Source organism: Vitis riparia, chromosome 16, assembly GCF_004353265.1.
Source record: "Vitis riparia cultivar Riparia Gloire de Montpellier isolate 1030 chromosome 16, EGFV_Vit.rip_1.0, whole genome shotgun sequence".
NCBI lineage: Eukaryota > Viridiplantae > Streptophyta > Magnoliopsida > Vitales > Vitaceae > Vitis > Vitis riparia.
Window position 1 is genome coordinate 17,849,054 of NC_048446.1, and position 27,151 is coordinate 17,876,204.

Here is a 27,151-nt window from a genome sequence, read left to right on the forward strand (position 1 = left end):
AGAGATGATACACAAATACAACTTGTAAGTAATTTAATACAAATTTTTCAATAATAATAATAATAATTGCCAACACCAAGGTTTCAATCACCTTCATAACTTGGAAGACACAGAGTTGATTTAAGTTAGTTTTGCCCTCAAGGTATATACACACAAATACACAACTATGCACACAGACATAATAAATTTATAATGAGCAACAAATTTCCAGCAAATAACCACACAACACATCTAAAAATCAATAGAGAAACATAAAAGGAAATATACAAATAGATATTCAATCAGACCTGAGAATTTGAGCATCAGAAGCATCCCAGTAACTTCTTTGGAGCACTTCCAGTAGCACGGTATTTTGCAGCCATCTCCTCTGCCTTGAGAAGATCTTCCCCACGTCTGGCTTCAATCATTGCCCTTTTCTCTTCCGCTTCCTTGTGGATTATCGCTATCTTGTTTTTCATCTTCTCCACATATTCTGCCTTCTTCCTCTCCAAATTTTCCTGAAATACAAGCATAAGATCACAAGTTTGAAGTATTTTTTTTGTACAAATATGAATCCTCATTGTTAAGTGATTTCTTAATTATAGAGATAAATATTGAAACTCTGAGGCAATTATCCAACCCTTCATATCTTATCATCCTTAACCGATATTACTGAGATCCTTAATCCCAAAGTTAGTCTATGAAGAGCAAACTTAATTTCACTAGTGTCTATAATTTATTTAGTCTATGAAGAGCAAATTTAATTGCACTAGTGTTGTCGAATATGAAACCTTTGAACTCAAATCAAGGTGCCACTCATTTATCATCTTTACGCAATGAAGTTTACTAGTTAATGGCTCTACTGCTAATACCTTGATTCATTATAAAGACCAGAATCAGATTCTGGAGCAAACACAAGACATACAGTCGATTGAAGTGGGGAAGTATGATTTAGGTTTCATGTAACTGATAATTCAGAAAGAGAAAACAAAGTATTGGAAACCAGAATGTAGGAATAGTCACGTTCTCTAAGTCATACTTATTTTTTTCTCCCCTGTTTTCACAGAAAATGGAAATAACAATATGAATTCTAAGAAAATGATTGTAGGGCTGAAATTCCTAGCATTAAAAAAGGTGGATACAGCTATTCAACTCATATTAAGTGCCCTTCTACAAAATGAATAAAGAATTCCTACCTCAATCTTTTTCAGCTCAGCTTCCACAGATGCTTTTTGGCTGTTCTCCCATGCTTCAGTGGCAGATAGCTTTTTCTGAGCTCTGTTCAATAGTTTCAGTATGAAAAATTCAGTATGCACAATTGGAAAGAAAATTCACTACATTTTCCTTATTGATTAATGTTAAAAAGGTAAGTTTGTATTTGACTCAAAAAATGACTTTCAGTTCTAAAAATCAACCCAACGAATTGAACAGGAACACTTTCAGCTTCTCAAATGGTATAAATGGATGGTGAAACCTTTGGGAAGCTGCAACAATCAGAGTTAGCCTTAATCCCAAAGTAGTGAGATTGTAAAATCCCACAGATTGTTGCCATGTTTTCTGAATATAAAAATCAAACTGAAAGGTAAAACTCGTGTATACATAGATGTAGTTTGAATGGCAAAATGATTGGGCCTATTATATACTAGCTAGTATCAGGTTTAAAGCATGTACAAGTTACAAGTTAATCCTTACATCTAATACCCACTTCCTGATTGAATTGTTTTGTTGGCTCAGACAATGCGTCCTTCAATATACTTGCCACTGTGAAAGGATCTACAATATTTGAACCAAAATTGTGGTAGGGAAAGCATTAAAGGAGCAAAATCTGAGTGAGAACTCTCTGTTAGTCTATCTTATATAACTTTATTCTACATTCAGTCTCTTATAGTTTAATTTCATAGGTTGGAGGAGCAAGCCTATTAGAAAGACATTCTATTTTAATAGCTTCTTCTCCTTAAACATTCTAGTCAAGCCATGCTGTCTTCTCTTAAACAACTTCTCAATTATGGCATAAATTTTTCCATGATGCAAACCTACTGAAAGGGAAAATAAATTGTTGAATATAATGAATTTATAGTGTACAATCTTTCCTTTTTAATATAGGTCACATGTATGGTAGTTAGGACTCCTAGCCTTGTATATATATATTTTCTCAATTGTAAGTAGACACAATGAATGAGAATCAAGGTTTTCTTCTCTCTCTCTCTTAACATGGTATCAGAGCCAAGGGAGAAAACCTAATTCTTTCCAGTTTCCCCGTGTCATCAATTCCAGGAAACCTTCCTGTGACCGTGTTTCATTCCGGTCACCTTCCCCAGACCCCTAAGCTTTCTGGTCGGTTGAATCGTCGTCAGAAAACATTCACCGCCGGCGACTTTTCCGGCGACGTCTTTTTCCCACACGGCAAAGAGCGCCTGGAGGAGATCTCCAATTTTTCCCAAAGCACCGGAGCTAGAAAACCACCCACGTGCCGGCCACGCGCGTTTTTCCGGCCGACGACTGCATCTCATGCGCCGGCGCGTGAGCCACTTTCCGGCGACGCGCTTTCTCCTCCAGCCTCGCCTGACGCCGACTAGCCACCCTTCATACCTGTTTCTGCCATCCGAGCCCTGCACGTGCCTCTTTTGGGGTTCTTTTGCCTCCGCCGACCCTCCGAACAGTTTTTCCGGCGTCCTCCGGCTATTTTTTCTCAACCCCAATCCCTGCACGTGCCTTGGGAAGTGTTCTTCTACCTTTCCGGTGGTGCCACAGTTGTTTTTCTTTTCCATTTGGTCTCTCACACGGGCGATTCTTCGGTTTTTCCTTCTTCAGCTGCATCTGAAGCCGTATTAGGGCTCTCTTCGATCCAAATATACTTCATTCTCCAGATAAGTGGATATGGCTACTAAAACTTCCATTTTTTCCTCTGTCATATCTGGATCTCCTATGATTACTTCGAAGAAATTGGTTGGCAATAAAAATTATCTTTCTTGATCTGCTGATTACTACTCAAAAAGTGCTATTTGATAGCTTATAATTAATCCTTTTAAACACTTTTGAGTAGTAGTTAGAGTCTTTTAACCCAATTAGCATGTTAAGGCTCCTTGCAATCAATTATAATCAAATTGCCTTAAGTTTTGGTGTTTTGATAGCATTTTGACCACCAAAGCATTATGTAATTGAGGAGAGTTATATGGAATCCTTGGCAAGCAATGGGAAGCTAAGAGGAATAAAGAAGCCAAGCTTTGAAGCACTTTTGCCATAAGCAAAGTGGGAATGCAAGGAAAAGCAAAAGAGAAATCAGTCATGGAGCATTCTTGATGACAGTCACTGCAGCCAATTTTGGAGCACTTCCTGAAGTCCAAATTATACATACAATATGTCATTTGAAAGCTTAGGAAGTCAACAATCCAATGCTTTAAACCGTGTGCAATTTGGAGCTGAAATGAGGAAGTTACAGCCTTTGGAAGACAACTGCTCCAAGCTGAAGGAGGCTTCAGAGTAGTGCTGCGGAATCAGCCTTATGTTGCAAGATATTTCGCAGCACTTTAGCACAGTGCTATGGACTCCCCCTGAAGCTTCACGCCGCGATGGAAGCCAAGCACCACAAGATGGAAGTCAACTTTGTGAAGGTGTTGAAGCAGCTGGTTGCTATGAAGAAATTTCGCAACCCTTCTTGTGCACCTGCGAAATTTCGCAGACCTCACTTGTCACCTGCGAAGTGGTCCTGAGTGCTCCCCGATATTTGTAACCGACACTTGGAGATATTTTTCATTAGATTTTTGTTGCCCAAATGGCCAAATTCTCCTTGTAAGTCACCAATGATAGATTTCCTTAGCTTTTAAGTTAGGAATTTGGCAAAATATCATAGAATAGCTGTCATTGTAATTTTGGTTTAAAAGAGAGCCCGAGGAGCCTGTTCTGAGGGTTCTGGTTGTTGAACCTTTTGTAAGTTTCAAAAGAAAGAAATACAGAGAGCTTTAGCTCTTTTCTACCTTACCTTCTCACTTTGTATTTTAATATTTTTACCAAGTTATGCACTCTCTGAGGAGCTTTCCCCAGAGAATGAGTAGCTAAGCTTTTTTAGTTCCTTGGAGTTAAGGTTGCCGGGAAAGGTTCCAAGTGCAAGAATCAGAAGCTTTGTGGTTTCAGCTATGAATGAAGAGTAAGTGTGTCCCGTGAATGGTTTCTAATGTTTTTAGTTAACTTAAAATGCCTTGGAGTCACCTGGGCCAACACTTGGTAAGGCAAGTGATCTCTAACCATGGAGATGCACTAGTTTACCCCTTGCGAGCCTCTGGTAGGTGACTTGAAGGTAGGATTTTCTAGAATTGCCAACACTTGGTAAGCTTTTGGACTCTTAGGAGACATCCATTAGTTACCTCTTGCGAGCTTTTGACGAGTAATCCAAGGTTAAAGATCACCTTGAATGGTAAAGGCTAGTGAGAGGCTCAAACCATTGCAAGTTGCATCAGTGAGAGAATTAAAGCTGAAATCCAATTGAGGGATGCATTTATGCAGCACCTGTTAGAGAATTGACTTTATGTTAATTCTCTAATATGAGGAAATGAACCAACTGACCGGAGCTATGATTTTGCATGAGGAACCTCCCCTGTATACCTGAATCTCCAAGGAATGCTTTTCTTCTTAAGTTATTTTCATCACTTGTTGTGTTGTTAATTTAAGTCCATACCTTTTTCAACTAAAGTTTGTGTTTTATTTCTTAAGCTAACCTTGAAATGAAACAACACCAATTCACTTTGAATTGGTATCATTTTCAACTTGAGTACCCTTCCCAGTGGAACGATCCTAGAGCCACTATGCTATAGTAGCTTTGTATTTGCTACCCTAGTTCATGGTGTTATAGGTTATAAATATTGTTGATTACACCCGACATCAAGGAGCACCAGCTGGACATACATCAGCTGAGACACCAATTAGGCATGAATCATCTGCCTCTGTTGAACTTTGGTTTATGGGACAAGGATATGAGGATCACTTGGTTACACAGGAGGCAGATATCCCTGAGGTTGAGCGCATACAGTGGAGAAAGATAGATGCCCAGTTATGTAGTGTATTATGGCAATCCGTTGATCCCAAGATCCTTCTTCATCTTCGGGCCTACAAAACTTGTTTTAAATTTTGGACTCAGGCCAAAAGATTATACACGAATGATATCCAGCGTCTTTATAAGGTGGCTTCTGCTATTGTCCATATTAGCCAACAGGACTTGGATCTATCTACTTATATTGGCCAGATTACCTCTCTTAAGGAGGAGTTCTTGACTGTGATGCCTCTTACTCCTGATGTTGGGGCTCAACAAACACAACTTGATAAGTTCTTCATAGTTCTTACTCTTATTGGCCTCCATCCGGATCTTGAGCCTGTCCATGATCAAATTCTTGGTAGTTCATCGGTTCCGTCCTTGGATGATGTGTTTGCTCGCCTCCTTCGTATCTCGTCCACTCAGACTTTGCCATCTGATAGCATTTCAGATTCTTCTGTGTTAGTTTCTCACACTACCTCTCGAGGAGGACGCAGTGGTAACCGAGGTAGAGACCAACGTCCTCATTGCACCTATTGCAATAAACTTGGCCACACTCGCGATCGTTGCTATCAGTTACATGGACGGCCTCCTCGCACTGCCCATGTGGCCCAGTCCTCTGATTCTCAGCTGCCTCAGCCTCCGAGCTCCTCTGCATCTCAGGCATCTCAGGCTTCTGTTGCCTCTGTTGCCCAGCCTGGTAATGCTTCTGCCTGCCTTACCCACACATCTTCTCTTAGACCCTGGATTCTAGATTCTGGAGCTTCTGATCACCTATCTGGTAATAAGGATCTTTTTTCCTCTATTACTACTACCTCTGATTTACCTACTGTTACCTTAGCTAATGGTTCTCAAACTGTAACTAAAGGTATTGGTTTGGCCCTTCCTCTGCCTTCTTTACCTCTCACTTCTGTCCTTTATACTCCTGAATGTCCTTTTAATCTTATTTCCATCAGCAAAATCACTCGTACTCTTAATTGCTCTATTACCTTTTCTGATAAATTTGTGACCTTGCAGGACCGGAGTACGGGGAAGACGATTGGCATAGGACGTGAGTCTCAAGGCCTCTATCACCTCACCTCGGATTCATCTCCTACAGTTTGCATTTCCACTAATACTCCTCTCCTCATTCACAGTCGTTTGGGCCACCCTAGTCTCTCCAAGTTCCAGAAGATGGTCCCTCGTTTTTCCACTTTGTCGTCGCTTTCGTGTGAGTCATGTCAGCTTGGGAAACATACTTGTGTCTCATTCCCAAAACGTTTGAATAATCGGGCAAAGTCTCCTTTTAAGCTTGTCCACACTGATGTTTGGGGTCCTTGTCGGACTACGTCTACTTTAAGATTTTAGTATTTTGTCACTTTCATTGATGACTATTCTCGATATACTTGGTTATTTTTAATGAAAAATCGAGCTGAGTTATTCTCTATTTTCCAGAAATTTTATGCTGAAATCCAGACCCAGTTCAATATTTCTATTCGTGTGTTACGCAGTGATAATGCCAAGGAATATTTTTCAGTTCCATTTACTTCCTTTATGTCTCATAATGGGATTCTTCATCAGTCTTCTTGTGCTCATATTCCTCAACAAAATGGGGTAGCTGAACGCAAGAATCGACATCTTGTTGAGACAACTCGTACTATCCTCCTCCATAGTAATGTTCCTTTTCGTTTTTGGGGGGACGCTATTCTTACCGCTTGTTATTTAATTAATCGTATGCCCTCCTCTGTTTTACATGATCAGATTCCTCATTTCCTTCTCTTCCCTGACCAACCACTTTATTTTCTTCCTCCTCGTGTCTTTGGTTGTACTTGTTTTGTTCATATTCTCACTCTTGGACAGGACAAGCTTTCCGCCAAAGCCATGAAGTGCCTCTTCTTGGGATATTCCAGACTTCAGAAGGGTTATCGCTGTTATTCCCTTGAGACTCATCGATACTTTATCTCCGCTGATGTCACTTTCTTTGAGGACTCACCATTCTTTTCCACCACTTCTGAGTCTCTTCCTGTTTCTGAAGTCTTGCCCCTTCCCATTGTCTCCCCATCTGATGTTGTGCCTCCTCGACCACTTCAGGTTTATCATCGTCGCCCTCGTGTCGCTGCTCTTCTCCCTTTTGCTGAGGCACTTGCTAACTCACTTCCTATCCCTTCAGCTTCTCCTGCCCCGGCTCTGCCTTCTCCTGATGATTTACCCATTGCTATTCGGAAAGGTACTCGCTCTACTCGTAATCTTCATCCTATTTACAATTTTTTGAGTTATCATCGATTATCTTCACCCTATTCTGCTTTTGTTTCTGCTATATCCTCTGTTTCTCTTCCAAAGAGCACCGATGAAGCTCTTTCCCATCCAGGCTGGCGACAGGCAATGGTGGATGAAATGGATGCTCTGCACTCTAATGACACTTGGGATCTTATTGTTTTACCCTCTGGTAAATCTACAGTTGGCTGTCGTTGGGTCTATGCAGTTAAGGTTGGTCCTGATGGTCAGGTTGATCGCCTTAAGGCCCGCTTAGTTGCTAAAGGCTATACTCAGGTTTATGGTTTTGATTATGGTGACACATTCTCCCCTGTTGCCAAGATTGCTTCTGTCCGCTTGCTTCTCTCCATGGCTGCTATGTGTTCTTGGCCTCTTTATCAGTTGGATATTAAAAATGTCTTCCTTCATGGTGATCTTGCTGAGGAAGTTTATATGGAGCAACCTCCTGGTTTTGTTGTTCAGGGGGAGTCTGGTTTAGTGTGCAGGTTACGCCATTCTCTATATGGCTTGAAACAATCTCCTCGAGCATGGTTTGGCCGTTTTAGTTCTGTTGTTCAAGAGTTTGGCATGCTTTGCAGTACAACAGACCATTCAGTTTTCTATCATCATAACTCCTTGGGGTAGTGTATTTATCTGGTTGTTTATGTGGACGACATCATCATTACAGGCAGTGATCAGGATGGTATTCAGAAACTAAAGCAACATCTTTTTACCCACTTTCAGACCAAAGACTTGGGGAAACTCAAGTATTTCTTGGGAATTGAGATAGCTCAATCCAGTTCCGGTGTGGTCATTTCCCAAAGGAAGTATGCTTTAGACATCCTGGAAGAAACTGGTATGTTAGACTGTAAACCGATAGACACACCTATGGATCCAAATGTCAAACTTGTAACAGGACAGGGGGAGCCTTTAGGAGATCCTGGGAGATATCGACGGCTCGTAGGTAAATTGAACTATCTCATCATTACTCGTCCAGACATTTATTTTCCTGTGAGTGTTGCTAGTCAATTCCTACAGTCACTATGTGATAGCCATTAGGATGCCGTAATCCGCATTCTTCGATATATCAAAAGTACACTAGGCCAAGGTGTGTTGTACGAGAACAGAGGTCATACTCAGGTTATTGGTTACACAGGTGCAGATTGGGCTGGCTCACCCACAGATAGACGTTCCACTTCAGGGTACTGTGTTTTTATTGGAGGTAATCTAATATCTTGGAAGAGTAAGAAACAAGATGTAGTGGCCAGATCTAGTGTTGAAGCTGAGTATCGAGTTATGGCTTTGGCAACATGTGAACTCATATGGTTGAGACATCTTCTGTGAGAGTTGAGATTTGGAAAGGATGAACAGATGAAACTCATCTGTGATAATCAGGTCGCATTACATATTGCATCCAATTCAGTCTTTCATGAAAGGACCAAACATATTGAAGTTGACTGTCACTTCATTAGAGAGATCGCATCAGGATGTGTTGCTATAAGTTTTGTTAATTCAAATGATCAACTAGCAGACATATTCACTAAATCTCTCAGAGGTCCTAGGATTAAATACATTTGTAACAAGCTTGGTGCATATGACGTATATGCTCTAGCTTGAGGAGGAGTGTTGAATATAATGAATTTATAGTGTACAATCTTTCCTTTTTAATATAGGTCACATGTATGGTAGTTAGGACTCCTAGCCTTGTATATATATATTTTCTCAATTGTAAGTAGACACAATGAATAAGAATCAAGGTTTTCTTCTCTCTCTCTCTTAACATAAATGATGAAAGAAAAACAAATAGTTTGCTCCAAGATATTTACACAAATTAGCAGCAAAAAATTGGATCCAATAATGTCCTGAAGGGACTCAATAACTTATGATCCTTTCAATCAGCTATCAAAGTAGATTTCACATTTTCTCAGCTTCAAGTAACAGGGTTCATTTGGAAGCAACATATATGATGTGAACATGATGCAAAGAACTGATAAAGGACAACCATGAAATAATGACTTGATGGTTGAAATATGCAAAAGAAAATTTCATCCAAATGTAAAATGAATTGGTACAAGCCAAGGAAATTAAACAACAAGCATTAGTAATCTCATAGAAATATAGAGAAGTCTTCCTCCATATATGTTTGAATGCAGCCATGAAATGTTAAAGAAAGAAAGGGGTCTTTGTACTTTAGGACAAGGTATGAAAAGAGCAAGTGATCACAATTAAGAATTGCAAATGCAGGAAATTGTCATGATCACTTCCCTATGGTTCTCGGAAAATTTGAGGAAAAGTGTAAGGGAAAGAAAATAGAGAGGAAAAGTAGAAGGAAAGAAAATATGAAGGAAAATAAAAAATAGATTTAAAGTTAATAAATTATTTTTATATGCTTCTTCAACATATTTCACTTATTTTCCTCAATTATTATAAAGACTAAATAATTTAAAAATACGTAAATTTTTAACTAATTTTAATTATATTTGATTTTATTTTGTATTTTCCATATTGAAATCAAATATGAGAAAACCATTTTCTTTAATATTTTTTTTCTTTCCTAAGTACTTTATGAGAACCAAACATAACCTTCATGAAAAATCAATCTTGAAACAGAATTCAGTAATACAGAAACACTACATATGTTTGAAGGAATATCTAATACTCATGAAGCTCTTACTTGTTCTCTGCTTTACACTTTTCACTTTCTTCCCATGCTCTGATTAGTGATAGCCTCTTCTCTGTTGCAACTCGTGCAAGCACAGCGTCTGAAAAAAGGAAGTTACTATTATTCATATTCATCAAAGCTACAGAAGGTGAGCAATAAAAGGAAAATTTAAAACAAGAAAAGGATCATTTATGATAAATTCAATATTACCTCTGTTGACAGAACCACCCTCAGAGCCTTTCTCTTCAATGGGTTCTGGAACCTCTGGATTGAATTAAAAAAAAAGGTCCAATTTAAAGATGTTTTTGTTAGGTTTGAAGTTAAAAAATTGGGCAGTATATGAGCAACAAAACTAATATCATGCTTCTTTGAAACCTAATGCAGATCACAGAAGATGAATATGCATGTGATGTCATCCAATTAATGATTCAATTTTCTGGTGAGATTCTGCTAAAGACAGAAATGGCAGGTAAAGAGCAGTCAAATAAGATCCAAAGCTTGCAACAGTCCGTGGATTATTTAATCCCTGATAAAGATATGCCGGAAACAGCATCATATCCTCACTAACCATCAGTAAGTACCATGAAGTGATTGAAATTGCAAGGGGAAAACCTCTTTTTAAGCAGAAAAACTATCTTTATCCCAACAAGACTCAAACCATTTCTAGTTAATGGGTCCCAATAATCCTGGAAAGTACTTGACTGAGATGGGATCCTAGAGCATGAGGAATCCATATTCACACCTTTCAAATAAAATTTTTGATCGGTGTCTTTTACAAGAACCAAAAGTTTCCATTTCAAAAACAGCATAGAAAAGTACAAACAGAACTCATCAGAAAACAGAGAATTAAATCATATTTGACTTGAATAGCATGGATACACCACCTTAAATGGCAGCACTATCCATAGCTGATTTTGCGGCAACCACTAAATCTTTCCTCAAAAGAAGAAACACCCACTAAAGAACTTAGATGGCTAAGATGCCTCTTTACACAATGAAATAAAATAATAAAGTAAAAAAAATAAAAAGGGGAAACATAAACAAAAGGAAGACACGCTTCATCATAAGATTCCTAAACAAAAAGTTGTTGTGATTAGTAAATTCACCATGTAGAAAAATTGAATCCAGGACAAAGGATGTCCTTAAGAAGAAGTATCAACAAGAAGAATAAATTCAAATATAGAAGACCTCTGATAGGATAAAAATGTCAAGCTCCAATTTGATGTTCACTCCAACTAAGAAACAAATATCATCATACAAGACATCCAAATCTTTGAAACCGATCTACTATACAGAGAGCATAGAAGACAGTACTCAAACTCAATCATATCAATTAATCTTAAATTTTCCACAAATTCATCTTAACCTCAACCAAAACACACAAATAATTCAATAATAACAAATCGAAAAAGAAAAAGAAAACCGAAGCAAAAATTTTCCAGTAATTCCGTCAGGTTCGTGAGAAAAAAAGACAGGAAAAGAACTAAAAAGTATACATCTATTTAGCTTATTTAAGCTGTTTTCTCTTATAAAGGAGACAAAAACAAAGCAACGGCAAAAATAGGAACAAAAAAATTTCCTTCCTTTTCTCACCAACCAAACAGAGTTGCTAAAAACTTCAAAAAGTTGGGAAAAAAAAGGCAAAAAGAAGAGAGAAGAGAAAAAGAGAATACTTTCGACGATGGCGAGTGCTTTGGTTTCATCAGGCTTCTCTTCAGGAGGAGGAGCTGGCGGAATTACGGCTTTCTCCTCGGTCACATCCTTGGGAGCTTCGGTTGGTTCAGGCGGAGGAGGATCCGTCGGGGCCTCCGATTCTGCGACGGTCTTAGGTTCCTCCGCAGACATTTGGTCTCAAATTTCAACAAGAATTTTCCAAATTCAGAAGCTGAGAAGACAAGCGCAGAGACGAAACAAAAGAAATGGAGAGAGTCTGTGAGGTTGGAAAAGACAAGAGACAGGTAACTTATACTGTTGCTGGAAAGCCTGGCATTCATGGTAGGTATAGCTCCCCAATTGTCGTGTGCCACGTGTCGCATAGGGAGATGTGGAATGTATACAATTATCATTATTAAATTCCTTGTTGATAACATTTTAGGATTTTAGGGATAGCATAGAGTCCTAGCTCCGGCCCTACCATGATTTTATTCAATTTTTTTTTTTTTTAATTTTCAAATAAAAATAATTTTTCTAAACAAAAATTTTCGACTTATTCTTCCTAAAATATTTATTAAAAAAAAACCCAAGATATTTTTATTTTTCTAATCAAACAACATCCTCTTTTGATAATAATAATAAAGATTTTTTTTAATGATTTTGAAGGCAGGTGGCTTTTAGTTTTGTCCTCAAACTTGATATAGATGGCATTGTTGTCATTGGAATTTTGTCGCACAAAGGCTTTTATACACCTTGGCGTATAAAAATCAAAAATGATTTTGGCATTATGATCATTTTTTGCTCCAATTATTCTCTTTTAATACTTGGAATGTAAATAATGTTTTTAATCATCTCGATAACTTTAAACTCAAATTAAGGTCAAATTTAACATGTAATAATAAGCACGAATTAATATCAACGTAAGAAAAATCAAAATTACGATGAGAGTGATTTTTTGTTTTTTGGTTTGCTTTATAAGAAATGATAAATGAAAAATAAAATTAATATTAAAACACTCAAAGTTATTGATACGAGAAAATAGTTTTTATAGATTGATTTTATAATTCTTTGATTAAGATTGTGGGATCATAAATATGATATCATGAACACAAATTTGTGAATATTAAATTATGGATTCATTTCAAGGTAACGGATGATAAGTTAGTTTTAGCGTCATGCTTCATATTTTATAGAATTGCATCGTAATTCTCATGTAAATAATCTGTATGATGGAATTTTATAATGATTGATTTTTTATTCTTATTTTAATATATTTTATTTTAATTTATGGATTAAAATCACTAGTATGGACTATCATTAATTAATTTAAAATAATTGAAAGTTGAGATTTTGATTTAAGGATAAAATGGGAAAAAGATAAAGCTGATATGATATGATGAAATCGGACGCCGATTTGGAGGGATGTGAGCACCAACCATTTACTGCTTGTTTTGAAATATGTTGGTGAAATATAATATAAGATTCCTTGTTGTAATATCTTGTTGGGGACGGCGTCGTTGTGGGTTAGGCTGTAAAGGCGATTATTTTCCATTTCGCAATCAATTCAGTTCAGATCCTCAAAATCGGCGAGTTTACCGTTGTCTTTATCATATCAACGCTCCAAACCCCACTCCCAGTTTTTTTAAGTTTTTCTCACATCGTTTTTATGAGTCATACATGCCTGACCTCACCTTAAAGAAAAAGAAAATGATTGATTGCTTGAAATTTTTTTCTCCATTTTCCTTTTATGGAAAAAAAAATATGTTTTAATAAAATAAATATTTTTTTATTTTTATTAACTTTAAAAATATTTTTAATGTTTGATTCTCAAAAAATTAAAATATAAAATAAAATGAAAAAATTAAAACGTATATTTAAAATTAATAATCAATTTAACTTATTTTAAATTATATTTGATTTTTTTTTTTCATATTTTTATCATAAAATTAAAATTTAGAAAATCAATTTTATATTATTTTTTAATAATTTTTTAGAGTCAAACATAGCATTAATTATTGATTAAGAACCTATATAAATTAGATGAAGGCTAAAAAGCATGGATTAAATTTTATAATATGATAAAATTATAAGAACAAGGACTAGTTTGGGAGGGTTTTTGATATGGCAAGATTTGTATAATGTGTAGCATGTTACTTTTTATTTTTTTAAGGTGGTGTTATAATGTGTTGGTGGCTGTTTGACGAGGAGACCACTTTCAAATTAATTGTTGAAAAAGTTCAAAAGACATGGGCCATGGGGACCTTACTCCGAGCATAAAGTTTTATTTTATTATAAGATATTTTAAAAAAAAATTAACCTAATCACATGCTTTTGTATTTATTTTTTAAATAACTTTTTTTTAATAATATTCTTTTAAAATAATATTTAAAATTTTTCAATAAAGAAATAGATTGTCCCTCAATACAGACAAGCCATATGGATCACCTTGAAGTATTATTTCGATTAAGCGATGAATAAAATATTTTATAAATAGTAGAATAGTTTTGTTGGTACAATTCATTAACATTCAACTCTCCGTCACTCCAACTCATTAAAAAAAAAGTACATTTACATTATATCGAAAAAGGTATGTACTCTACCTTTTCAAACATGCAGATAGATACCTTATCCAATCTACTCACGAGCTTGTTTTACTTTTTATACGGAGGTTAAGATTGATGTGGCTCATAATTGCAAGCACCCAAAATCTCTATCATTCTTCACTTTAATGCACCCAAACGGTAACCAAATTTTGTTTTTGAAATTTCAACATAATTTTGATTTCTTTTCTACTATTAAATTCATAAGGCTAAATAAAAGATTTTTTTTAATATGATATCTTGAAGGGCAATTAAGTTGTCCTATTGTTTAGTTATGAGTTTTTAGATCTCACGTGGGTGTCCATTTTTAGACCTTTACTTGCAAAGGGGGCAAGAGGGAGAAGAAATCTAAAAGATTTGCATTTGTGGATGTAATTTGCAAGGGATAATGAGGTTAGGAGGATAAGCTATGTCAAACCCGTCTACTAATATTTTCAACTCGTATCAATTTCAATGGAAGGTGAGATAAAAAATTCCCTAACCCAAGCCAAGCCCTTGGATAACTCGGGTTCCTACTAATTTTCATGGGTTAATAAGGGTTATTTTGATCATTTTTTTATGAAAATATATAAATATTTAGATATAATTTAAGATTGATATTATACTTAAAAAAATGTTTACAAGTTAAATTAAGAAAGCACTAAAAGTAGATGGTAATTTTTACAATTTATCCCAATAATAAATTAATGATTGTGGAATGGTTTTTGTCCTTATCATAGATGAAAATTTGTGGTAGGAAGAAATAAATGTTTAATGTGATAGAGGCAGTAGGGGACATATGATGATCACTTTCTCCATACCAATCAGTCATAGAATGCCTTCAAATATGCGCTGTCGTGTTGGGTCATGAAAGTTACTTGACAGCCACTTGACAACCACATATGTGACAAGCTGATATTACCCTACTTTGATGAAGAAACCCTCCATGACCCACTTCTAAAGCAATTGATGTTATGCCCCCCAGCCTCCCTTCTCTCCCCAACCCCCCAACTAAATATCTTGTTCCATCTGTGGTCGTCTTTGCATCAACTCTGTTTGGACTCAAGCTCTCCCTTTCCATTTGTACCATTTGAATCTTACAAGTATTGAGAACATTAATTTCATAAAAGCTTTAATGATAGTCTTATGACCCCATGTATAAGTTTGATTGTTATAAAACAAGTGAATGAAGTGGTTATAAGCATGACTAGCTGTGAAGTCAAGAATTGATTCTAAATGTGGAAAAGGGAAGAGGTTAGTTTTTTGGGATAGGATTGAATTAAAAAACTTTGTTGGGAATGGATATATATATATATATATATATATATATATATATATATATTGAATATTTGTAGTTTTCTTGAAACAAAACCTTTTAGGGTCATATTTTTGTCTCTCTTGACTATTGTTTAAGGTCGTGGCCTCGTAAGAAGGTGATGTGACAAATTAGTATAAATTTTTATCTTTAAGTAGGTATCTATGTTATGAATGTTTGTCTGCATTAAATGTCATGCATTATGGTTTTGTTAGGTAAAAGTATTAACTTTGTATTATCCATGAAAGAAATCATCATAACATATTAGGGTCGGTAATGAGAGGTCACTTCAAGGCAAAATAAATAAAATTGATTGTTTAATTCAATTTTTTTTGTGTTTAAATTGAATCAAATACATTATACATGATATGGGTGTATATGGATATATAAAAGACATGGATTATGGGACGTTGTATGGCTTAATAAGTGTACCTGTAGTAGTTAATAAATTTGGACAATCCAATAGAAGATGTATAACTTTACTTTCTATGTAAATAGGATGACCTGTCTTAGTTATCAAAATGAGTCTTTGAATTGGATGTGATAATGTACATATGTTATAAATTGAACAAAACCTATGAAGATGCATGTTATATATACTATCAAATGGACATGCATTATCTTTTAACTACTCTATTCCATGTGTTCTCGATATTGAGAAATCATCAAGTTAGTATATTTGTGTTGGTAGTTACTTTGAGTTATACATGAATGAGATCCTAAAGTATTATATAGGTGATTATTTGATTTAAAATGTAACAAGATGGACACTTAATAGAGACATCATTATATCTCACACGGGATAATCATATTTCCTTGAATAATTATAAGATTAATGATCCAGCTCAACCCATGGATATAGCAATTCCATTAAATTGAAATTTAATATTTATTCCGAATGATATAGAGATATTGACTTATTATATATATATATAAAATGAGTTTGTAAATAAATTCTGAATGTAAGTTCATGACAAGTATGTGTGACTGTGTAGTAGGTTTAGGTCAAGGACAAGGTAATTATTATTTATTTGCTTTAATTTAATTTACATAAGATGTTGGAGTGTAATTCATCTTTTTTAATGGAGTGAAAATTAATCATAGATTTATGTTCGATTAATTCTATAAGAGATAATTATTTTATGAGTTCTAGTAGTCTCCATTTGAGCTATCTAATTTTGTGTATAATTAATCAAATAAGCAACTGAGAAATTAAGATGCACTATATGGTCTTAAATTCAGCATGAGGGTTAAGGCCAAACTAGGTTCATTAAGGATAAGGTGGTAATTTTACCTTAACCCTAAGTTACATATAAAACACCCTTATGCTTTGTGGTTGTGGAATACAACTACTACTCTTGCAACCCTAGTAATCTCTCCTTACCTTTGGTTCTTAGCCTTTGCTCAAGTTGGTTGCCCACACAACCTAGTGCTCATAAAATTAGAATTGAAGTGAAAGATTACTTGGTCATTAAAGTTTTTTTCTCCTTCACCAAGAAAGAAAGGTATGATTTTTAATCCTTCATTTAAGGGGTTGCAACTTTTAATGTTTCCATTATGTTTATGCTCTAGTTTATGTACTAGTAATTGATATCAGAGCAAGCTAGGATGCATGGTGGGATAGAAATCATTTTTGGTGTGCTAACCTTTGTTTTATGCTGATTTTATCTTATCCCATAGCCTTTAGGATTGAATGAATGTGATATTTGAATGCTTGAATGCTTGAATGGATGGTTTTAATTTTTAATATTAGTAGATGTGTTGTATACTCTTTATGGAGTATAGACTTTGATCCTCATGTGAAAGATTATTTTTTCATAGATCGCTTGTAAGCTCTATAAAAGAGCATTAGGATTATTTTTCTTATATATATATATATATATACAAAAAAAATGATCTATTAGCACCATATCCAACACACATAGAAAGATATTCATTAAAGGTTCATCAATTGAGGAAAAGTCAAACCCTTTATTGATTTTTTTTTATAAGAACACAACATCATTGAGGAAGACACAAGCTTCAACCCATGTGCAACAGCATGAGCAAGTTGTGCATAGTAGCAAGGTATGAGTGTTAGACACAACACCACACCTTGTGGCATGGGCTATGCACAACACTGCATGCTATTAAACGATGTTAATGCACTAGCCCAAACATGATATGTGTTAGATTTATCCGCTAATCATCCTAAGGTAACCTTCGAAAAGGGAGTTGACTCAAGCAATGGTCACTTTTTACAAATTTTACAATTCATAATACAAGTAATAGTTATAAATGATAGTAAGTGATAATAAAAGAACAATATGCTTCTAAAAGTAAATAAAGAAGGGAAGAGAATATGAAATATTAGATTTTTATGGTAATTTGGCATAATATGGTCTACATCCACTTTCCTTAAAATTTTAACCACGTAAGAGTTCCACTAAATCAAGACTTTTAAATCCAAAACCTCCAAATCCTTTATACTTAGGTTATAGTTTTAAAAGACCCTCTATAACAAGACTCTTAAAACAAAAGTCTCCAAGTTATTCCCTTTACATTATACTTCCAATGAACATTCTCTCTAAGTTCCTTAAGTGATCTCACACTTAGTAATAGATAAAAAATTAACATTTTAGAGAAGATAAACTAAGGTCATAGATTTTTGTTGCACTACTAATATAAAGTCAAAGTTTACTTAGTGGTAAAGCTTTGTTGTTGTTTTGGAGGAGGTCGAGGTTCAAGCCCTTTATTTCAAGCCCCGCAATCACCATTGTGAAGTCCACCTAATCCTAATGTAATCATATAAGGGGATGCTTAGGTGATCATGACTTTTAAAGTTTTCCCCAAATTATAAAATATCTTACAAAAACAACAGTAAGAAGTAATACTCAATAGCAAGAGTAAGTAACAATAAAAAGTCATTTTAACTTAGATGGACACAAGCTTACCTATGTCCATAGCTTCAAGTTCTAATCAAATCTTTGAGCTATTCCACTATATCAAAGATCCTTCAGATCCAAAAAAAAAATATCCTTCACCATAGACTTAGCTTCTAAACAACATGCACCTTTACAATATCATAATTGGACTAGCAAGCAATAACTCTTTCTAATACGAGAAATAAATATAGCTTGAAGAAAGAACAAGATTAGCTTTGCAATCTATTACAAATAGAAATATTAACCGTCTCAAAGTATAGAAATTGAAGTTCGCAAATTTTAGTGTAATTATACTTAAAATATATTAAAGACTTGAGGATTGGATGGTTTGCATATAGTACCATATTTACAAACAAGGTTCAAAAGTCTTATTTATGATATTTTTGCTAAATAGAGTTATTAGATACATTTTCTTTTTTATGAATTGATCGCCACTCCACCAACTAAACCAACTAGTCGTCGTATACTAATTGCACTTATAGGTGAACATTAAAACTTAAAATGCTCTATCAATTGTCTAGGCAACCACTTGCTCAACAATGCACTAGAAATGAGAGTCAAGCCACAATGATGAATCGATTGGCTTGATCAATTGCCTAGTCAACTATTCTGTAGACTATTTGTGTTGGTTTCACCAAAAAAAAAAAAAAAACTATACAAGTGCTCTTTAATGGCTCGGGTTGGTTCAAAATGAAAACTTAAAATTGAAAAGTTCATTTTAACAATAAAAATACGTGTTAAAATATGTTATTTTCACATTGTATGAATTAAAACTTCTTTTCCATAAAAATTCATCAATAATATATAATGAGTTCTTTAAAAGGTCTTTTTAAATATTTGGTTCTTCTTTGTTGAAAATAATAAAATTTTAAAGTATATTTATTCTCATTAATTAAACTTTTACTAAACCTTACAAGAAAACCCATTCTATACCCATCTTTAAAATGTCTTCTCTTGCACTTTTATTTTTTATTTTTATTTTTTTTCGTTTTCTTTGCAATGAACCTTCTCCTTAAGAATTTTTAAAAACAATTCAATTAAATCTCTCCAAAATTTTAAGGAAAAAAAATAGAAATGCAAATTCTTTATTTTATTATCATCAAAATGGATTTAAGAAATTTTGAATTAATAACACTTCCAATATTTTGATTTTAAAAATAAAAAATAATAATAATTTTTATGAAAAGAAAAAAAAAAGTAAAAATTTTCCTTATATCACTAAAAACTAAAATAAAAAAAATTAAATTTAAGAAAGCGCAATTTTTTAACACGTTTTTTTTTTAAGACAAATTTTAAAAATCAGTATTTTATTATAAATATTTATTATTTGTAAAAAAAATTAAAATGTATTAAAATAAAGGCATCCTAATGCCACCTTACTCATGTTGATTCAGCCTTAAAATCTACTTCTTTGTATTAAAATAGGTTGGACTTTGGAGTAGTATTTTAAGGAAAAAAAAATACAAAATATTTTGTAAGGGCGTTTTTGTTTAAGAACGGACAAATGGCCGAGCTTGATTACCTCATGACTTCATGTAATCGTCGAATTACGTGGCGAGTCAGGAATTGTAATCGCCTAGTTTACATAAAACTCGGCCGACAAGAATTGTAGGGATTGTCGGCCGCTCTGAGAGCGCCAAAGAAACAAGGGCAGGATGTGGACCGCCGCTATTTTTTTCGTTTCTTCAGATACAAGATTCTGCGGCGTTGTGTGACGTGATCATTGGACCACACCGAATTTAAAGTAAATTTGTGGAATCTACACTACCAGCTGTCAAGGCGTCCTCCTTTTTTTTTTGCTTCGTCTTGGATACCAAATTGGAAAGGAGGGTGCAACCCTGGAAGAGAGTAAATTTTGGGGTCCTCCACATTCTGGATTCATCCTTCGTTTTGTGTGTACGAGTCTGGAGCAACGTGTCACGTGGAATGTTACAAATTTTAGGAAAAAAACATTGACATTTGTTGTATATTTTTTCATTAAAATAATATAATATAAAATATATTTGTAATTAATTTTTTTATAAAATAGGAAAATCATTACACCATGTTTGGTTAGCGAAAAATATAAAAGAAAAAAATTAAAAAGGAAAAGTGAAAGAAAAATAAAAAATAGATTAAAAGTTTATAAATTATTTTTATATGTTTTTAAAATTTATTTTACTTATTTTTTAAAATTATATAAAAATTAAATAATTTTAAAATACATAAATTCCTAACTAATTTTAATTATATTTTATTTTATATCTTTTTATAATGAAACCAACTATAAAAAAAAATTATTTTTGCTTAACATTTTTTTATTTATTTCCTTAAAACTTTTCGAAACCAAACAAAACCTTAGGTTATGTTTGGTCCCAAAAACACATCTCATTTTTCTAGAAAATTATGAGTCCTTCACCTAAAGGAGCCATACTAGCTAATAGGAAGGAGTCTTTATTTACATGTATGGTTTGCTCTTCTGCTCTAGCGGTTGATGCAAGGTCAACTAGAGTCAAGTCTAAATTAACAGGGTATAGATAGCCTTCCTCCCTACGTTGTGCCTCTTAGAACTCTAGTCCATCATTGAGGAGATTGGGTGAGTTTCTTCCCTACACAAAGATGTTCGAACATATGTTCCGGGCACACATCTCCAAAGCTTAAGTTATGCAAAGATAGTTTAAACTTTTTCAAGGAAAGAATAAGTAAGCTTATGCATGCGTGCCTTGTTTGTGCTTGAGGAGGGTTTTTATAGTGTTCATGAGAAAGCCATTGTAGTGTTAATTAAGTATTTTGATCTTCTTTGTAATAATAACTATCATGTAGGTGGCAGAGCAATCATTATAGTTTTAGGTGCCGTCAGAAGATATGTTATGATGTTTAACCGTGCAATTGCATGTCCCTTCAATTTGCTTGAGGTATGAGGTTGTGTGCGGTAATTAATTGACATGGACTTGAAGGTTGAGAAAGGTCCAATCGATCATTCCCATGCCAGATGTGAATGATTACGCAAAGCAGTAGGCCTTGAAGGCTGATTGGTGGTTTCGTCTGTTCGAGGAGTCCAATCTTACTTGTTGTCTATCTACGTAGGGGAAGGCCCCTTCCAATCTGTGACCAAATGAATTGGTCCTAGTCTGGATGAAAGAATCCGAACAGTGCTCGGTTGGAAGTGACACCTAGACTAACACATGGAGGGTCCCCACACTAGCTATTTTATGTCTTTAAATACACCTTGGGGTGGAACCGTAGAAGGTGGCCAACCTCACCAACTTCCCTCATCCAATCAACACGCTCAAGCTATTAGCTTAGATATGTATTAAATGGATGCCGTTTGGGGCCTCATAAATATTACAATCGATTAATGTATTCTTTAAGAGCATTTTGTTTTTGAACTCATCTTAGTGGGCCGTTAGCATTGCGCTTGCTTTTGTTCACAACGCAGCTATGCCGCCCACCAACACTCCTTGCCAGGCTCATCCGAGAACCTGAGCTCACAAACCAAATTGGGCCTTATGGTTTCAGGCAGGACAGAGTTAACGGGCCCACAATCCAAGCCCAATATTACCAAAGTTAAGTTGCAAGGCGGGATGAAACCCATCTAAAGTCACCCCAATCAAACTGACAGGACGAAGCCCAGGCACCACTTGCAGCTCAATTGCCTTAATGGACCGACTTAGAGAATGTTTTTAGTGCGAAAAATCAAAAACATTTCCATTTCAACAAATTTTTAAGTCCTATTAGTAGTGCTATTAACATTTTGAAAAAACAATCCACCTAGAATAATGAAGGAAAATGATGCTCATTTTCATTCTAGTCCAATATTCCAAACATGCCCTTACTCGCTTTTATGCTAAACATAATAGTCTGTTTTCCCCAAGCAGCAGGCCAATCACTACATTTTTTGCTACCATTAAAAATAATCACATACACAAATCTTACTCCCACGTTACAAATTGTCAAATACAAATCATAGAGACCAGTACATCATACTTTCTCCGACCACCAGCTACCCTATATAGCCGAGTAACCGTAGTCCTCTTCCGGCGGCGGCTGAGAAAGAGCAGTCATCACTACAAAAACACCATACAATATGGTAACAATAGCAGTGAAGTTCACCAGCAAGGCCTCTGCCCCATACTTAGCCAGACCCGAACTCTCAAGGAACGTCAGCTTCTCTAAAAACCCTAGCTCAGCGTTACCAACTACCAGCACATACACCAGTAGCCCAAACAGTACGTGCCATGGCAACGACGCACTTCTCAGACCAAGCGTGCCTCCTGGGTAGAAGAATACTAAAAACCCGTATATCCACTGCAAATTACATACCAAAAAAGCTTAGAGACTCAATGATAAACAGCCACCAAGTGAAGTGATGTAGTGTAGGGGTTGTACCTGAATGCCATAGAGGGAGATAAGGACGATTCCAAGCCAGGAGTGGAGGCTGTATAGATTGGCGATACCACTCTCGTTATGGTTTTTGAAGGCAGCATAGATACCGATGATCCCGAGGATCAATGCGATGGCATGGAGGACGAGATGTATGACCTTCTTCACCTCTTTTCTCAATGGAAGGGATTTATAACTCATGATAGCTTCAGTTTGAAAAAGAAAAACTGAGTTCAGATTTTGTAGTAATTTTTCAGTTTATTGATGAAATTATATATAGTTTGATTACCTTGGCCTCCTATGATAACTAAGCCAATTAGCATCAGAACTGGATGAAGCTGTGTGAGAAAAAAAAAAAAAATTAGATTTTCATAATAGCCTGGGAGCAAAGAATTTGAATGTTGTCATGCAATGGGCTTGATCCACCCCAATCCAACCTAATTGAAGGCCCAATTTGGCATATTAAAGCCCACCTCGATAAGACCTCAATCATGTATTTGGGTATAAGAGCCCAATAAGATCAGCCTGGCCCAAAAGAAAGGGTTGTAGCCAGCCCTCCCCTTTAAAGGGGGTGATAGATAAACTTGAAAAACTCCAAATCTTGTAGGCCATGTTTTTGGCACAAGGTAGAATACAATAAAATATGAATGTTATCATTTTTTTTTTTTTTTTGGATAACTGTGGATGTCCACGCAATCGGATAAACCTTCCGATGGCTTTAAAAAGACTCAAACTGGTGACTATTGAAGAGCAAACTCAAAGCCAAACCAATCGAAGTATCCCCTCAGAGTTATGAATGTTATCATATTTCATTAAATAGGAAATACATATTTTAAAAATATTTTAATATTATCACATCCCACATTTGATCGAACATAAATAAAACATGATTTGTTATTCTTTTTCTTATACCGATCCGTAAACCAAATATATTTTAGCATAAGAGATTTTATAAATAATTTAATTTTTTATGTTTATAATTGTTTCTCAAAACACTTGAAAATATTTTAAATTTGTTTCAAATAATAGAAATTTATTGTAGACATTTTCACTAAAGAGTAGATAAAGATTTTAGATACATGGAGAGTGAAATATTTTAAGCAAATGGAAACGAATAAAAGGACAAAAGCAACTTGGACATGAAAGGGAAAAGGCATTTTTATGAGGACGAAAACAAAAATGATCAAGACAACAATATACGTCTCCTCCCTCTCATTTCACACCACATATTCAACTCGGATGACTCCAAAATAGATAAGCTTACATGTCCTGCCTGCACCCTGCTTTTTTCCTAACAATTTTCCTCTTTGTACGATAAGATAAGATAGTTTGACTAATTTTTCCTACATTTCTTTCTAAATTTAAAAAATAAAATTCCTACATTACAACTAGAAGAGAAAAATATTTTTAGTCTATTTTTTAAGTGTTAAAAAAAATTAAAAATAAATTTAAAAATAAATTATTCAAGTAAACATTTGAAAATTATAATTAAATAAATCAATATTCTAACATTTCTCTCGTACGGACACAACATCATGTTACCGGTGCATGTGAAATGAATATCAACTCCTAAGACTAATTTCTAAGTAACCTCAAATATCAAAGCATAGGGAAAAAGGTCATGATATTTCGAAAAAGACGAGGCAATTTTTCAAAACCCTAGAAAGAAAAAGACTTTTTTTTTCTTTTATTTATTTGTCTGGAAAAGAGAAGGGTAGGTGGTGGGAGACGTGTGGTGGTAGACGTGGAAAGACTAGTGGCGGAGCATCGGAAGGATCAAGCCAGGCAACATCCATCAGTTTTTAACCCCACCCACTTAGGATTATAGCCTTCCTAGAACTACTATTTGGTAATGGCTATGAGTGCCAACCTCACCGTCAAATAAAGTGAAAACAAAGAGGGAATAAAGAAAGTTACAAAGACCAACTCGAAGGGACTTTTGAAAAGGAAAGGGCAAAAAAGGGCCGACAGAATCGATGTAAATAGGTCATAAGGCGGAGGATATTAGCAAAGCCCTAGCTAGCAGCCATGAGAGCACAGGAAAACCATTGAAAAACCTAAATCAAATCTGATAAGAATATATTGGGAAGAGAAGGAAGGAGGCTCTTACGTTGAAGATGAGAGCCTTGTTGGTGGCTTCCCAGGCGAGGCCGCCCAGGAAGTAGATGCACCAGACCAGCACCATAACCGCTCCTGCAACCGCTAGGGCATGTGCCACAAAGCTTAAGGGCACTGCCTTTCCTCCGATGGCCATCTCTCTCTTTTTTTCCTACCGTTTCTGTCGAAAGCTTTGGAAGGAAGGAAGGAAGCAGGGGGAGAGGGAGATAGAGGATCTAATGAGAATGAAATCAAGATTTTTGTTTTGGATTTATATTTTATGCGTTTCTAACCCGACTTGCCATTCTTTGCCATCTGGACCGTTGATCTGAGATTCCGATCTCAACTGGGTCTGCGCCACGTGGCGCCGAATGATATGGTGGGTTTTCTTAGCCACGTGGTACTACCCGCGTCGCGTGTCTTCCTCTACCTAATTTACGCTTCCCTTTAATTTAATTCAGTCACGAGGAATTAAATAATATAATTGGTGACTTAAAAGTTAAACATAGTAATAATATTAATAAGTTGAAATCCAAATTTCCATGTGTATCTTATTTTCCATGTCACTTATTTTGTAAATTAAAACGTGATTTGTTATTTCTCCGATGTGTTTTTGAAATTTTTTTAAAAATACAAAAAATAAAAAATAGAACAAAAAAAAGAAAAAAAAATTAAAAATTAAAAAATAGTTTTAGAATTAATAAATTATTATTACTATACATTTCTTTAAATTTATGTTTTTCTTTATAAAAGTTGAATAATTTTAAAGTATATGAATTTTTAATTAATCTTAATTATATTTGATTTTTTATATTTTGTACTAAATTAAAAATTAATTTTTACAGGCAATTTTCGGACTCAATCAGAAGCAAAAACTGAGGGAAGTAGGTAATAATACGACGTCGTTTCCGAGGTTGATGAAGAGAAATTGAATGGGGGGTGTAGAGTTACGGGTGATGTCACGTGTGATACCACGTTGTGGATCTTAGAAAGTTAGAATCACTGGGGGGTTACCGTGCATTCCCTCTCACAGCTCGATGTTACCTTTTGACCGGAGGTTGAAATTTCAACTTAAAATTATGGAGTCTGTGGACTAAAATTCACTCGGGTATCATCTTATTTTGTCTCGACTGTATCCATAGTTAAAATAAAAGTAGCATAATTTAAATTTTTTTAATTTTTATTTTAACACGTGTAAATAATAAGAAAAAAAGGTATTTTTCAATGAAATAAACTATACAAAATTAGAATATTTATTTATTTTTAAAATACATCTTTTTTTTTAATATAATTAAAGTTTTCAAAATATTTTTAGTGGAGAAAAGAAAGAAAAATGATATGGAAATATATTTCTATTAAAATTCATGAAAAAAATATATATTCTATACTAACTTTAACTCTATGTTTGGTTTTAGAAAATTAGAAAGAAAATGTAAGGAAAATAAAATATAAAAGAAAAGTAGAAGAAAAAAAAAAGTGAAGAAAAATTAAAAAAATAGGTTAAAAGTTGATAAATTATTTTTTTGTTACTTCAAACTCATTTTATTTATTTTAACTCATCAATTTAAAAATTAAATAATTTAAAAATATATAAATTTTTAATTAATTTTAATTATATTTGATTTTTTTTTTATAAAACAATCAAACGTAAAAAAATTATTTTTTTTAAAATTATTTTTCTTTCTTTAGTATTTTTCGGAACCAAACATAAAAAAGAATTCTTGGCTTGATAACGTTGGGAAAATTGAACTTGTAAGCGTCTCTCAAAAACCCAAACATGAAAATTCGGGAATTATTAATGGATAAGCATTTTCTAAAATGAGATAATATTTTCTATTAAAAATTGATGAATTCTTCTGTTTAAAGTCAAACAAAAAGGAGATGTTTAGGAAATTGAAAGGTGGGTCCAATCATCACCTAGGAATAGATGGAAAAGTTGGCGAAAATAGAAAAAGAAAACATTAAATGTGATCCTATGTTTCGTTTTGTCAACTTTATGTTACAAAGAATGGATTTGGAAGAGAAAGAATAGTACTAAAATAAGTAATTTATATTAACAGAGAAGGAAACTCATACAGGGAATTAATTGGAGATTGGTTTTTAGAATTTTCAATTTTTTATGGAAGGAAAAAAACTGAGATGATTTAGGATTCATTCAAATAGAAAGTTGGATGAAGATCAGCTTTCCTTTGTCAGCTTATCAAATAAGTTTCTTTCCATTGCCTATTTTTCCCCATCTTGTGTCATTAGATCTTTTTGTCTCTTTCATCTCATTTTTCAATATTCTATAAATTACTTTTTATTATTATCTTGAGAATTGTTAAA

The 27,151-nt window shown here is 34.5% G+C and overlaps 2 protein-coding genes and 1 long non-coding RNA gene across 3 annotated transcripts; 1 reads left to right on the top strand and 2 right to left on the bottom strand.

Annotated features, from left to right (window-relative positions):
* Positions 1-52: 52 nt before the first annotated feature.
* On the bottom strand, positions 53-11,835 carry LOC117933830 (remorin-like). The gene is made up of 5 exons (XM_034855381.1): positions 11,570-11,835; positions 10,107-10,160; positions 9,909-9,996; positions 1,176-1,257; positions 53-497 (listed from the first exon to the last, which is right to left on the bottom strand). Exons 1-5 carry the CDS (start codon positions 11,739-11,741, stop codon positions 303-305), a joined length of 591 nt encoding a protein of 196 aa, XP_034711272.1. The 5' UTR covers positions 11,742-11,835; the 3' UTR covers positions 53-302.
* Positions 11,836-22,123: 10,288 nt separating this feature from the next.
* LOC117934133 (transmembrane ascorbate ferrireductase 1) lies at positions 22,124-25,065 on the bottom strand. Its single transcript, XM_034855769.1, has 4 exons — positions 24,840-25,065; positions 23,019-23,067; positions 22,736-22,935; positions 22,124-22,654 (listed from the first exon to the last, which is right to left on the bottom strand). Exons 1-4 carry the CDS (start codon positions 24,981-24,983, stop codon positions 22,355-22,357), a joined length of 693 nt encoding a protein of 230 aa, XP_034711660.1. The 5' UTR covers positions 24,984-25,065; the 3' UTR covers positions 22,124-22,354.
* An 80-nt stretch (positions 25,066-25,145) lies between these two features.
* LOC117934134 lies at positions 25,146-25,910 on the top strand. Its single transcript, XR_004654424.1, has 2 exons — positions 25,146-25,205; positions 25,672-25,910. It is a non-coding gene; the product is annotated as an uncharacterized LOC117934134 (long non-coding RNA).
* Positions 25,911-27,151: the final 1,241 nt, after the last annotated feature.